The following is a 15,770-nucleotide window of genomic DNA, read 5'->3' as shown; positions in this document are numbered from 1 at the left end:
TGAGATAATATCTCTAACTGGACTAACATGGGTGCTTTCTAGCTACACAGAGCTCTTCTTCAGGTCTGAAAATGGAAGCAGAGGTCTGAGCTAAATGCATGTTGGGACGGATTGTTAAGCAGAAGAAGTAACTCATGTTGGACGTGGTCTCTTGAAATGAAGTGGGAAACTGTGGGTTAGACTGGTATGCATAAAGGGTTTGAAATAGTCAATTAAGGGTAGCAGGCAATGGGATGTGTTACAAATTGTTGTAATGAGCCCTAAAAGCAGTGTCCCTCTTAAAGTCTATGGTTTCGGGTGCCTGGCAGAGTTATGAATTTAAGTTCCCAGGCTTGCCTTTTTAAGGTGTTGTACAGGTTTCCTTTGAGGACAAGTATTGAAAGACTAGATGTGGAGTGAACGCTATGGTGTTTTTGTCTTGTATCATGTTTCTGTGTGAGTTCATTTGAGAGCATAGTGCTTGTCTGGTTTCACCCACATAGTTGTTGTTGGGACATTTGGTGCACTGGATGAGGTACGCCACATGCTATGATAAGAATGTATAGAATCCATGAATCTTGAAAGGTGTGTTGTAGGAGTTATTGATCATCATAACAGTGGAGATATGTCTGTTGCTCTGGCAGAGTCTAGTGTCACTTTGAGTTGGTGTGTCCTGGTCTGTGGGGAGCTTGCTTCTGATGATGATCTTGAAGAAGTTAGGGCAGGGATCGGCAACCTTTGGCACACGGAAAGTCAGGGAAATCCGCTGGTGGGCCGGGATGGTTTGTTTACCTGCAGCGTCCGCAAGTTCAACCGATTGCAGCTCCCACTGGCCGCGAGGGATGTGCTGGCCACCACTTCCCGCAGCTCCCATTGGCCTGGAACAGTGAACCGCAGCCAGTGGGAGCTGCGATAGGCTGAACCTGCAGATGTTGCAAGTAAACAAACTGTCCCAGCCCGCCAGTGGATTTCTCTGACAGGCCACATCTTAAAGGTTGTCAAACCCTGAGTTAGGGTGTTGTTTGAGGGTCGCAAAAGGTGCATTTGGAAAGATTTACTTCAGGATGTGGTTGTCATCAAATATGGGCTGTAATTGTTTGATGTTACCCTGTATGGGTTCCAGTGTGGGGTGGTAGATGTCAGCTAGGGGTCTGTGGTCGGTTGGTGTTTGGTTTGTTTGTTTGTTTTTTTTCTGTATTGAAGCAGGTTCTCCCGGGGTATTTGAGTGGCCCGTTCCATGATGTGATCTAGTTCTCTGGTGGACTGTCTTTTTAGTGAAGTCAGTTTTAAGTATATTTAGGTATGTATCCTGGACTTCCTTTTTGGAGCAAATTCCATTATATCTGAATGCTTGGCTATAGATAATGGATTTTTTGGTGTCTGGGGTGGTTGCTATCTCTGTTGAGGTAAGTGTGGTGATTCATGGGTTTCTTGTATATAATTATTTGCAGGGTTCTATTGATAAGTTAATTGTGATGTCCAGGAAGTTGATGTTGGGGTGAGAGTGTTCTAGAGAGAGTTTGATAGGTGGGGGATGGGTGCTGAAGTTGTGGTGGAAATCTATGAGGGATTTTAGATCTTCTGTCCAGAGGATGAAAATACCATCAATGTGTCTCAAGTACATAGTTGGTTTTGTGCTCCGTTTCCCATAAATTCTTCCTCAAGGTGGCCCATGAAGAGGCCAGCATATTGGGGAGCCACCCTAGTACCCATGGCTGTTCCCATGGTTTGGACAAAGTGTTTGTTGTTAAATATGAAGTTGTCATGGATGAAGGTGAAATGGGTGAGTTTGGCAACGTGTTTTGGATGCAGTTCCAAATGTTGTGCTTTATCTTATATGTATCTGAGTCAGGCAGTGATGCTGTCATGGCAAAGGATGTTGGTATATAGGAAGGTAACATCCATAATGGTAAGGATGATGTTCTGGGGGAGGTTGTTAATGTTGCAAAGTTTCTGGAGGGAGTCAGTAATGTCTTGGAGGAAGCTGTGCTTTGTGTGGTGAGTGGCTTAAGGTTGGTTTCTATGAGTCCTGATATTCTTTCAGTAAGAGTGCCCTGGCCAGAAATGATATATCTGCCTGGCTTCACTTATTTGTGAATCCTGGGAAGCATGTAGAAGGTCCCTGGGTGGTTACAAGGGAGATATGGTAGGAGAGTTTTTCTTGGAGTTGTTTGGGGAAGGATTTGATGATATTCTTACATTCCTATGTGGTGGTATGGGTTCTTCTCTGAGTTCTTTACAGTAGGTGGTGTCAGAGTTGTCAATTGTCCTTGTTGATGTAGTCATCGTGATTAAGGACTACGATAGCATACCCTTTGTTCACTACCTGGGGGATTCGATTTCAGGGACTGGGTCGCTATCCCCTAGGCGATAGAGAGATTCCAGTGTGTTGGACTTTGAGTTACCGCAGAGGGGGTGGCACTAAAATGCCACCTGGCCAGAGACCTGAGTTACAAGAAGAGGCAGACCACTTCAGGACCTGAGCAACTATTTGCAGGGGGTGCTAGAGGAGCAGAACCAGCTATGTCATGCCCACCGTCAAGAGGGTGCAGCAGCACTGAGTTAACTTGTTGACATACGGGGATTCACTTTCCTTTAATGCATCAGGTGTTAACCACTGCAGGAGACAGAATGGTTGTCTGGGTGGGACAATGATTTGATCATCAGTGGTGCCTGCTCATGGGCTTTGGCTGTTTCCCAAGAAGTAAGGTTTTTTACAACCCAGTACACATGACCTTTGTAAAGAAAAGATTGTTGATAGAAGTCCCATTTACGCCTTTATTTGGCTTGGGAGGCTGCACTGGAAAAGATTTTTGTATGCATCCCCAAGTGTTATTTGATTAAGGTTATGACTGCTAATAAACACAATGGGCCCGATTCTTCTACCCCACACCTCGCCAGTCTTATATCAGTATAATTCTGTTGACTGCAATGGGGTAACTCCTTTTTTACCTAGTGCAAGGCACTACCAGTCAGATTCTTCTCCCCTTTCACAGGTTCATACTGGCATAACTCCATTCTCTTCAGTGGAGTCACTCCTGATTTATATCAGTATAAGAGGAGAAGAATGGGGCCCAGTGCTAACAAGTGTCTTTAGTGTAGTTATGCCAGAGATGATTTTGGCCCAATAACGGCTTTACTTGCCTCTCAATCACTTTGCTTTTTACAAGCACGAGCGAAGATCTGTGTGGATCTGGATAGGTGACACAATGACACCCAGAAGAGAAGAGCAGATATTGTCCAGGAACAAGAGGCTGGAAAGAGCCATTTGGAAAGGAGAGGTTGAAAAGATCAGAGACATGGGCTGTGTTTAGAAACCGGAGAGAGATGAAAAAGATCAGATAGGAGGACAATAGGATGGGCCAAACAAGGGAAAGTAAGAGGTGGACAGGACAAGAGAGCAAAGATTTAAATCTGGGATTTTTTAAAAGGATCCTAAATGAGTTAGACACCCAATTCCTACCTATTTCCAGTAAGAGTTGAGTACCTAACGCCTCTCAGGCCCCCTTGAAAATGCCAGAGATCAGAGATTAACCCTCTGGGAGAGAAAGCAAACTCCAAAAGAAAAGGAAAGTCTTCACATCTTCCATATATATGTACAGACTCAGATCATACACACTCTTACACACACACACACACACACACACAGAGTACACACGCTCATACATAGCTGCAAACGCTCTCCTCCTTCTCTTTCATATGCCCATATACCTACACACACTGTATATATACCCACACAGAGTACACATCCTCTCGGACACATGCACCTGTGTATATTTACTCTGTACATACCCCTCTCCCCAATAGCTCAGATATCATCTTTGCTGTAATGGAACATGTGATATGCTGTGCCTCCTGGCCATGAAGAAGCCATCAGACTGGCAAAGGGCTCCCAATCAGTACAGATATTGTATATATTTCTGAGGCCTTTGCCACTGCATATTGTGAGCCTTTGTGTTCCTAAAGCATGTCATTTTCCCTTATGTGAACTCTGGCTCTTGGCCTCTCATGCCGTGCCACAATGGGGCCTATGTTGCGCCGTAGGCTCATTGGCAGCCGTGTGGGCCGGTTTCTAATTACAGCCATCAGTTAAGCTGTCAGAGGGAGCTCCCAGCCTCAATCATTTCATTATCAGATTTCAGCCCTTGATGGGCTGAAGTTAGGCCTGAAAGTGCGACCTGCTCAGAGCCTTCAGCGTGCGTGGGACGGGGGGACTGTGCTCCTACACAAAGGTCCCAACAGCTTTTGCGCTGTGGCAGACCCCTGCTCAGCTGACCCTGGCATTTAACCTTTCACAGTTCGGGGACAGAAAGGGGGAGCAAGGAGACTGAAGGAATGTGCCATGCTGCATGTCTCTGCCAGCACAGCACCCACTCCCTTAGACACTATTGCTGGCTAGATAGATATAGATATGGGTATAGATATGATTGCTGGCTATCTAGAGTTTGTAGGTTCATAGATCTCAAGGCAGGAGAGATCACTGCAACAGCATAATTTGACCTCCTGAATTACACATAGGGGCATAGAATGTTCAGCCGTATATGGATTGTATGAGTCTCACACAAAGATGGGTCCAAGTCACAAAATCTCAGAGCCCCATCTGGATTTCAAGGATCTCCCCTCCACGTCCCCCACCCCCACCGGCCAATGACGAAGCTTTGTAATCCGTGCCATGGTCCCTCTAAAGTTCACACTGCGGCCGGTGAAAAACAGACTTGCAGCTGGTGGAATTTAACGACAACAACAGCAACACAAGTTTATTTGAAGTAGTTCCTCTGGAGGTTGATGTGTTTGTTTTCTCAGGCCACAGATTATTAACTAATCCTTAAAATTTAGTTTTTATGATAGCACTGTGGGCGACTTCCTATTCTTCCCCCCACTCCCCCCCCGGCTCAGAACAAAGCTATGGGTGTAGAGCTGTGTAGAGCTGTGGCTGCAGGAGTCTACGAAGGATTTAGAATCCACAGCTCTGCCAGTCTCTCCCATCCTGATTTTCCAGAAGGAAGATTACTGAGAGGAAAAATATTCTGGGTTAAGGCTCTGAACAGGGACCCAGGGAAATTCAGTGGGAGTTGGGTGCCTAACTCCTATGGACTTCTTGAAAATCCCACCCGAAAGAACTTATCCTAGGTCTGTGTCAGACTCAGGAGTCAAACCCAGATCTCGTAAGGACCAATTATGAAAAGATTTTTAGGCACTTAAAATGGATTTCAATTGCAGTTAGGCACCTAAATACCTTTACAAATCTGGCCCTAAATTCCTTAGGCCCCTTTGACATGGTCAGTCCTAATCTCTCTGTGCTTCTGATCCCCATGGGAATAACAATACTACCTTTCTCTGGCTTCTCTATTTCGACAGTAGGCTATTTGGGACAGGGATATTCTCTTACTATGTGTCTGTACAGTATGGAACACAATAGGGGTTTGATCTCTGATGGTCCCTAAGTAATATACCTAACACCATAGTACGGAAAATACAGTACACTGGGGACTTAAATCAGTAGAATGAAATATAGTTAAGGGTGAGCTTCAAAAGGGTCAGTCATTTGGTCAGCACCCTGTAGTTCAAAAGCCTATCAGAGCCTTATCTGAACTATCCCACAGTATTCTTGCCAGCAAGTTAAAGAAGTATGGGCTGGACGAATGGACTACAAGGTGGATAGAAAGTTGGCTAGATTGTCTGGCTCAATGGGTAGTGATCAATGGCTCCATGTCTAGTTGGCAGCCGGTATCAAGTGGAGTGCCCCAAGGGTCAGTCCTTGGGCCGGTTTTGTTCAATATCTTCATTAACGATCTGGAGGATGGTGTGGATTGCACCCTCAGCAAGTTTGCAGATGACACTAAACTGGGAGGAGAGGTAGATACACTGGAGGGTAGGGATAGGATACAGAGGGCCCTAGACAAATTAGAGGATTGGGCCAAAAGAAGTCTGAGGTTCAACAAGGACAAGTGCAGAGTCCTGCACTTAGGACGGAAGAATCCCATGCACCCCTACAGACTAGGGACCGAATGGCTCGGCAGCAGTTCTGCAGAAAAGGACCTAGGGGTTACAGTGGACGAGAAGCTGGATATGAGTCAACAGTGTGCCATTGTTGCCAAGAAGGCCAATGGCATTTTGGGATATATAAGTAGGGGCATTGCCAGCAGATCGATGGATGTGCTCGTTCCCCTCTATTTGGCATTGGTGAGGCCTCCTCTGGAGTACTGTGTCCAGTTTTGGGCCCCACACTACAAGAAGGATGTGGAAAAATTGGAAAGAGTCCAGCGGAGGGCAACAAAAATGATTAGGGGACTGGAACACATGACTTATGAGGAGAGGCTGAGGGAACTGGGATTGTTTAGTCTGCGGAAGAGAAGAACGAGGGGGGATTTGATAGCTGCTTTCAACTACCTGAAAGGGGGTTCCAAAGAGGATGGAGCTAGACTGTTCTCAGTGGTAGCTGATGACAGAACGAGGAGTAATGGTCTCAAGTTGCAGTGGGGGAGGTTTAGGTTGGATATTAGGAAAAACCATTTCACTAGGAGGGTGGTGAAGCACTGGAATGGGTTACCTAGGGAGGTGGTGGAATCTCCTTCCTTAGAAGTTTTTAAGGTCAGGCTTGAAAAAGCCCTGGCTGGGATGATTTAGTTGGGGATTGGTCCTGCTTTGAGCAGGGGGTTGGACTAGATGATCTTCTGAGGTCCCTTCCAACCCTGATATCCTACGACTCTATGATTCTATCCAAAACTGTTGAGCTGTAAATCCCAGAGAACGAGCTTCCTTGTATGATTTCTGATATTTCCTGCTTCTTTGTGGCCCCAAAATACCTTGAGATAAAGTCATCTAATTTTAACATTCTTGGCCCTAAGGGTGTAAAATAAGCACTCCAAGAAGCTGCCAGGCACCATATTTTCCCTCAGCAGAAAGGGATTTGAGCAGCTTGGTTCTTCCACTCGTGCATCACACCTGTGGCTTTTAGAAAGAATCTCGTCTTCTTGCCCCCAGTCTTTGCCCAAGAAGTAGACATCTGAAAAGAAACAGCCTGTTCTAGGGGGATTGAGGATGGGGGTTGTAGGGTCTCTGTTGCATAGCCCCACACAGCTGTAAATTGCAAAAATATCTCTGGCTCCCAGCAACTATCTGGTGTTTATCTTAGCCCAGATATCTATTGGCTGAGTCACAGAGAGCATGCTGTTCAGCCAAGCCAAATACAAAGGAAAGACAGATAATTTGCACACAAGGGTGTGTGCATAGTGTGTGTGGGTGAGAATTTGTTTGTGTGTGTGTGGGGGGGGTATTCATGAGTGTGACTGTGGGTGCGGGGGGGGGGGGGTGTATGTCAGTTTGTGTGCATCTATTGTCAGGTGTATATGTTTCTAAGTGTGTCTGCTGGTGTTTCCAGGTGTACAGGTGTGTGAGTGAAAGTAAGAATCCTTGTTTAGTAAGTTCTAAACCTTTATGAGATTCTCCGCTTTAAGATGAAAATAAAGGGTGTTTTGATTGTCTGAATACGAGGGTCAGCCTCAAGGATTGGGACATAACCAAAAGACACTCGGAGCCCTGCTAGGACAATTTCCCCCTGACTTCACTGTTCTGGGGATGAGAAGAGGCAAAGAGTATATGGGGAAAAGGAGGTTGCTTGGACTTCAGCCACTGGAATAGGTCATAAGATGCAATATGGGCTCAGAGGTACCAGAATTTTTGAGAGATAGCACCTCTTATGTCGACTAGTGTGAAGGCAGCAAATTTAGGTATCGAGGAGCTGGGGTATCCCTCTGGATTTGAGAGAACACCTGGCAAAACTCAACAGTTCTCCTTTGAGTTTTCAGGGTTCATTCTAACCTGAAACTAAAAGCAAAATTCACGGTGTAGGGTGCAAAAATCTCCCCCTCTTGGGCTCCTACATGCCAATCTGGCAGTGTACCAGAGCTGTAAAGATGTCACAAGAGGTAGGGGTAGAATTCTTCCAGTGCAGAAGCAGCAGTCGCTGCAATCAGCCCTACGCTGCCCCTGTTTCAGGGTCTCGTGCAGGGGGCTAGGTGGAATTGGGTCTGGGGCATGCACTACGGAGATTCTGGAATGAGGAGCTGCCTTTGGTAAGCTGCCATAAATTAAAGCAGCCCCACAGCAGTCCTGAATCTAGGAGGCACAAAGAGGGCTGAAAGCCCTCCACCAGCTGGGCCGCTCATGGTCTGCTGCATCTCCTGAAGGCTCAGCTCTGAATCTGACCACCTGGGTGCAGAACCTTGTGGATGGAAAGGGCTCTTGCTCCCTTGCTCACCTCTCCATCATCCCACGGACACAACCAGCATCTTCAGAGGAGATCCAGAGGGGCCAAATGACAAAACACAGCTCTTCCTCCCCTCAGCATTTCTTCCAATCTCAGACAAGCAGGGCTCATGCATTCGCACTGACTCTGGGATGTGTTGACAGGATTCTTCTGAATCGCATGAGCCACCACAGCAGTACTTCCCCATCAGCCCAGAGCAGCACCCATTTCCTTCTGCCTTCCATTGTCCAGGAATCGGAGTCCCTGGGGGCATGCTGTTCTACACCAGCCTGGGCACCTGCCCTGAGCCTCACACACACACTGTAGAGATGGAGAAAGGACAAAGGAATGAAAGAATAGGAAAATACAGTTACCAAGGAGGAAGCCTCGATGAATACAGGGTTGTTTGGGTCGTTCTATGTTATTGCATCCTTCTGATCACACAGCAAGGCTGCCCTATGCACCAGGAGATAGCCTGCAAGGGGCCTAAGCAATCTCTCTCTGTTACTTATATAGCACCAATTACTGAAGTACCTGAGCACTACTTTTAAAGTATTCCTTTGCTCACAGAAGTGTTATCAGAAGTGCTGTTATGAGACACACACAGACTAAGGCCCAGAACCTCAAAGGTCTTTAGGGGTCCTAACTCCCATTGATTTCAATTGGAGCCGAAATCCATTTGAGTATCTGGGCCTAAGAGATTTGCCCAGTGTCACCTAAGAAATCAGAGTTAGAGCAGGAATTTGAATCAGGGTCTCCTAAGCCATAGGCTAGTAGTGCCTTAAGTGCTCGACCATCCTGCCTTTCCTCTTAAGCCTCCCTCCCTCTCTTCCCGAAAAAGAGCAAGTTCTGTAGGACAGGAGACAAAATAAATGATGGAAGAAAGGTTGAGTCAGATCATAATAAATATCTTTTCTCTCTCCTAGCACTTTTTATCTAAGAATCTCAAATAGCTCTGGGTGAGTTTTGAATTTAACCCCTTTATCCGCCTGTAAATTATCCATGAAGCAATCAGGTTTCTTTTTAATACATACATAATTACACTGTAGACCTCACAGGCACAAAGTATCATTGAGGCCAAGAGTTTAATAAGCCTCAGAAAAAGGTCTGGATATTTATATGGCTCATTAGAACATTCACAGTTCATTAGATAAAATTATATCCTATTTTTAGAAGGGATGCGTGTCTTCACGAGATGAGACTGTCACTGAACTGATGTGGAGAAGATACTGGACTGGATGGACCACTGGTCTGATCCAACCAGGCAAGGCCTCTGTTCTGTAGTTATGGGTTGTTCAAATGGATAGTATTGTGGGATGGTTTTAATATCAATTTGCTTTTATTTTGTTTCATTTCTATGGCTCACGGGTGCCAGCTGACATAAATATAGTTACACGAGATGTTCTGTTGCAAAGGAAGAAAGCGCACAGATGGTGAAGTATACCGTGAGGGCTTGTCATAAATATAAAGGGAAGGGTAAACCCCTTTGAAATCCCTCCTGGCCAGGGGAAAGCTCCTCTCACCTGTAAAGGGTTAAGAAGCTAAAGGTAACCTCGCTGGCACCTGACCAAAATGACCAATGAGGAGACAAGATACTTTCAAAAGCTGGGAGGAGGGAGAGAAACAAAGGGTCTGTGTCTGTCTGTATGCTGGTCTTTGCCAGGGATAGACCAGGAATGGAGTCTTAGAACTTTTAGTAAGTAATCTAGCTAGGTATGTGTTAGATTATGATTTCTTTAAATGGCTGAGAAAAGAATTGTGCTGAATAGAATAACTATTTCTGTCTGTGTATCTTTTTTGTAACTTAAGGTTTTGCCTAGAGGGGTTCTCTATGTTTTTGAATCTAATTACCCTGTAAGATATCTACCATCCTGATTTTACAGGGGGGATTTCTTTATTTCTATTTACTTCTATTTTTATTAAAAGTCTTCTTGTAAGAAAACTGAATGCTTTTTCATTGTTCTCAGATCCAAGGTTTGGGTCTGTGGTCACCTATGCAAATTGGTGAGGCTTTTTATCCAACATTTCCCAGGAAAGGGGGGGTGCAAGTGTTGGGAGGATTGTTCATTGTTCTTAAGATCCAAGGGTCTGGGTCTGTAGTCACCTAGGCAAATTGGTGAGGCTTTTTACCAAACCTTGTCCAGGAAGTGGGGTGCAAGGTTTTGGGAAGTATTTTGGGGGGAAGGACGCGTCCAAACAGCTCTTCCCCAGTAACCAGTATTAGTTTGGTGGTGGTAGCGGCCAGTCCAAGGACAACGGGGGGAATATTTTGTACCTTGGGGAAGTTTTTGACCTAAGCTGGTAAAGATAAGCTTAGGAGGTTTTTCATGCAGGTCCCCACATCTGTACCCTAGAGTTCAGAGTGGGGGAGGAACCTTGACAGGGCTCCTGGTAAAGTTTAATAAATACAATAGTGACTAAACCTCATGCTCCTTGACATGGGCCACTGGTAACCTTAGGAGAGCTCTTCTCTCTTCCAGCATGGGAAGGAGCTGAGCTACCTCTCGAAGGGAAGAGAAGAAAGAGAGAAACTAGTCAAGAAGCAGGGACTGAGGAGACCGAGAGACCAGTGGAGAATGGGTCCGTGGGGACTGGACCTGCAGTTCAGCAGAGGGAAAGGGGCCTGTGGGCTCAGAGTGCGCAGTTCAATCAGGGTTGGGCACACTGTCACTAGAGTCTCCATAGACATTTCTTTTATTCTCATCCAAAATTATCCCCCATCATGGATGCAAAAATACAAATCTTTGCAGCTCCCCAGCAAGGAACAGATGTGCCGATACGAAAGCACAGAGCAGGTTGCTGGGGCTCCTCCTAGTCACCCCTGATGGGACACACAACTGACCCAGTGTGTTTCTACTGAGATCTTTCAGCATGACTCTAGGGTGGGCAAGGGGGGAGTAGAGTAGGGTTACCATGGAAACAGGCCTTACAAGAAACCTTGGCCAGCAAGAAAACTGAAAGAAATAAAGAGAGAGAGAGAGAGTGCACGAGCAAGTGGAACAATAATACTACCCCCCAATGATGTGTTTAAATTGAAATCAGCTGCAGGCCCAGCTCTGCCTCAGGCATCCTGCTGCAGATGGAGGGGCTGTGAGAATGGGAAGGCCCAGCACTAACAGTGTGAGACAGCCGTAAGGTGATACGCTGAGAAGAAATTAACTTCTTACCCTGCCGAGCTCTGCTGCCATCCACTGCTTCCCACACCATCCCACTCCGTTGTCATCAGCTTTTATGGCACCTTCAGGGCCTACTTCTGACACGATACACACGGACAGGCCTTTGCCCTCCCCCTGAGACTTGTATTCTGCTCCAAACCGAGGATCTGATTCTCCTATTACTTATGTCACTTCTACAGCGCTATAACTGCTGACCTCAGTGGCATTCCTCCCGATTTAAAGCAGGGCAAGAGGAGAATGGAGCCCCGAGAGTCAAATCTCAATGGCTGACATGGACAGAAGTGGGAAGGGTGTGAACATTCCTTTCTCCAAATCCAGGGTTCACCAAACGGCTGCTTTGCGGGGATATGGGAGACCGAGGGATAGTTGTCATCTGCCAATGCACAGTGGGATCCAGGCTGCAACTGAGCCAAGTGGGGATGGTGTGGGCTTTGCAAGGCCCTTCTTAGGGTTTTTTGCTTTGCAAAACAGAAACCAAGTATTGGGTCAGAGGCAGGTCCCATCTTACCCAAAGACCCAAGGGTCAAGGAAAGAGCTAGATAAATGGTTCAGACTTTGATTCACCTGTAATCTACTTCCATAATTCTGGTTAATAAGTCTTTTCCTGCTTGTGCTGCTCATATTGTAGATGGGAGGGGGAGAAGGCTAATGAACTGAACATTAAATACATGGGTGCTGTCTAGAATGCCTGGTACACGGGGCGAGATGCACCATCCCTGCTGCCCAGGGAAATCAATATAAGGAAGGCTGCCATATCCTATCACAATGCACAGAACAGAAAAGGGGGAAATTCTATCCCTGCTCCATCAGATTTGACCATGAATCTCAAAAGATAGTGGTTGATTACCTTGATTCCCCCCACCCCATCTTTTGCTGTGCCTGGAGCTAGTCATTCCAACTGGCTCCAACATAAGAGCTGTCTAGAGCAAGGGGATGACAAAGCCCTGGCTGAGATGATTAAGTTGGGGTTGGTCCTGCTTTGAGCAGGGGGTTGGACTAGATGACCTCCTGAGGTCTCTTCCAACCCTGATATTCTATGACATGAGTATAAGAGGTTTTTTTGATTCTATTCCTGTCTCTGACACTGCTGCACTGAGTGTGTGTGTGTACAGAGAGGTGGTTGGGAGACTTTGCAAATAGCTAGTGAAGCACTCGGAGACAGGCAATGCTATTGAAGTTCAAAATAAAGGGAGGCTCACGTTTGACTTTGACTGAATAATATTTTTCCAGAGCCTCAGAGTCTAAAAGTCACTATCAGCTTCTTTTTTTCTTTTTATATTTTGGTGTAAAATTAACTCCAGTGAAAGGTGTCAGAACCCTGGAGAATTAAGACCTCTGTTTATTCACAGAATTTTCCCAGTACAGGATGTACAGTACTTCCACGCTATATGCCTGAACAGATCACTTCTAGGGCTGGGGTAAGTGGAGATCAGTCTACAAGGTCCATACAACCCTTGGCCCTTCTGCAGAGACAGTCAACAAGGTAACAAGACTAAATAACTAGTTAGCGGCAGATGCAGTTGAGGTGTGTGTGCTTGGAAGCTTGTCCACAGGGAAAGTGACCCAAGAACTCAGCAATTCATTTCACTTAAGTCAATAAGTAGCCTTCAGATGGCAGCAGCCTTTTCTCTGCTGGGGCTGAGCAGAAAAGGGAGGGGAAATCATTTTTTGTGAACGTTGTTTAAAATATTTGTGAGTTTGTTTAGGGCCATTTGGCACCCCAGAGATTTGGTTCAGCAAGAAACGATTGCAAAACTGCCTGCTTTGCATGGAAACCCAGAGAATTCACTGTCACATGTGGTGTGCAAATGTACCCTTGTCTGAATGAACTGGTATGCTTACGGATTAAGGATTTGTGGATTTTGCTGCCGGGGGAAGTAACTTTTTAAATCCAAAATGAGTGTTTTTTCACCTAGAAATGATTCTCCTTTTGAGTCAAAAGCTTGCAAAATTTCACAGATTATTTACTGAATTGCGTCACTTCCATGCATTTGCAATGAAGCACAGAAACCTCCCATCATGACCCCATGTTGCAATCCTGAAATGGGACCCTCTCACCATCACAGAGACCCTGGACTTCAGAAAGATTTCACTGAAGCCATGGGATCCCATGCAGGATCAAGATCATTGCTGTTGACCTGAGTTACATTCAAAATAGTCTAGGGTAAAAAATAATAATAATCCATGTCTCAGTCCTGAGCCATTTACAATAATTCCTTTTAATGATCTGCAATTTTTGCCGATGTCTCCACGGTGATTGGAGGATAGTTGTAATGGGGAGACTGCAATGGACATTCAAGGAAAAGGAGCAAAGGGCTTTCCGTTATTTATACCTCTGCTTCGCTTTAATTGTTTTCGGTCCTGAAATGATTTCTAACAGCTGGCCCAGTTATCATCCCGATCGAGTTGCTCCGTGCTTCGGCGCAGAGTGAGCCGGGGGGACTTGGCAACCAGGCAGCTGTCCTGGAGTCTGAGCCATGTATGAGCTCAGAGGGGGCGGGGGAGGGGGGGAAGAGAGAGTGAAAGAGACTTGGATGGGATAAACTTTATTTATTTTATTTAGGTGCGAGACTGACAGCGCTGACTAGAGCCAGGCATAGTGTGAGCAGGTGCTTTGAGAGCTTCCCGCGCCCCCACCCAAGTTTTGATGATGCATGGAGCAGCTCCCCCCTCTCATTGCAGCACTCTGCTCCCACACTGCTGTGCCAACGTACCTCAGACTTGACCTGCAGGTTCCCGGTTACAGCGGTGCTAAACCTCTGCGAATAGATCTCACACCTGACCTGGAAACTTTCATGTTCCAGCATTAGCTGCCTCCCACCCCAGCTCTGTCCATTGACTCCACTGTTGACTTGTAGCAAGTCCTTGCTGTTCCACACGTAGGCCTCACACACACCTTTCCAGGTGCACCTGCCTTGACCTCTGCTGTTCCAGCCTTGGGCCCCTCCACCACAGCTCTGTCAAGGCCCCTCAGTCCTGATGTGGAATGCTCCAAGCTGCTCCAGCCCTGGACACATCCCTGAAGCTCAGCTCATGACCCTCAATCCTGGGCTTTACACAACTTGGGGAAAGTTTTCAACAGCAGCTAAGAAATTTAGGAGCTTAACTCCTATTTTCAAAAGCATTTAAGGCACAGTTCCCCAAAGGTATTTAGTCTCCTAATTTCCACTGAAATCAAGGAGCCCAAATACCTTTGAGATCTTCACCTAAGTCACTTAGGCACTTTTGAAAATGTTTCCTTTGTGCCCATACCCACAACACCTCCTGTTGGTCCTGTCGTCAGTTGTCTGCAGTGCGTTATCAGCTCAACTCAATCCAGTTCTGAGACACCCTTGGCAGTAGAAATATTCTTAAGCTGTTGGGCTATGTTATGTGCATCTTAGACATAAGCTGTTGCGGGTAGGGACTGTATGTTGCTACAAAACCTAGCACATTTTGGGCACTGCTGAAACATAGATAATGATAAATAATGAATGGCTGTGTTGTGAACCAGACAAATACCCACTAGGCCCTACCGGTGCCACCACCAAGCTCACTGTGCACTTGTGATGGAAGCCAAATCTGAGCCGCAAGCAGTGATAAACAAGGTACCCACAGGATAATGCTTTCAAACAGGTCACTTTCTACATTTCAAAGCACTGGCTGAGTATCTCACACTGAAGGTACTGGAAGTTTCATTTTAACTGTAATTTTGGGATTCCTCAGGGTGTCTGCTGATGTGTCACAGGATGGTCCACAGCATATACTGCACAAACATGAAACTAAAACTCCGGAGGGATTTTGAATGTTGTGAGTTTTGATGCTCATGAAGAAAGGCTTTTTTTTTCTATTTAAATATTTATGCAATGAAATTAAAAGGCAGCAAGTTTAAAACCAATAAAAGGAAATACCTTTTCTTAAATGCTACGTAATTATTTAGGGAACTCATTGCTATAAGGTTTTACCACGGCAGATATGATAGGAGGGTTCAAAAAGGATTCGTAGATGTGTGTTCGTGCAGCGCCTAACACCATGGCTCAAAGACATCACTGCGCTAGAAATAATAAACAATAAGGGAGTAATAAGATGAGAAGTCAGTCAATGTTCAGATTGTGGAAACAATACCTTTTCCCTGGGATGTTCCTGGACATGTTCTCTGTCTAGCCGAGGCAGGAGGCTTGTTTGTCACTTGATATCACACCTGGACCACATAGGGTTCCTGTTGCTCTGAAGGGAAATGAAATAGATCTGTAATGTTACAAAAAGTGTAAAGAAGGTCAGAGGGGTGCTGCTACCTAGCCTTCCTCTTCACAAGACAAGCGGGATGTGCAATGAAATTAAAAGGCACCAAGTTTAAAACTGATAAAAGGAAATACGTTTTCTTGCTT

At 45.8% G+C, this 15,770-nt stretch overlaps 1 protein-coding gene across 1 annotated transcript in view; it reads left to right on the top strand.

The window, feature by feature from the left end:
• Positions 1 to 15,220, top strand: part of SNX19 (sorting nexin 19) — an 83,806-nt gene extending 68,586 nt beyond the window's left edge. The window contains exon 9 of the mRNA XM_077839851.1: positions 15,109 to 15,220. Coding sequence (XP_077695977.1) covers positions 15,109 to 15,187 — 79 coding nt within the window. The 3' untranslated portion in view covers positions 15,188 to 15,220. The remainder of the gene's footprint in view (positions 1 to 15,108) is intronic.
• The last annotated feature ends 550 nt before the right edge of the window (positions 15,221 to 15,770 follow it).

The sequence above is a fragment of the Eretmochelys imbricata genome, chromosome 22, assembly GCF_965152235.1.
Source record: "Eretmochelys imbricata isolate rEreImb1 chromosome 22, rEreImb1.hap1, whole genome shotgun sequence".
NCBI classification, from domain to species: Eukaryota; Metazoa; Chordata; order Testudines; family Cheloniidae; genus Eretmochelys; species Eretmochelys imbricata.
The sequence above is the reverse complement of the archived record's forward strand: the minus strand, read 5'-3'. Positions and strand labels throughout refer to the sequence as shown.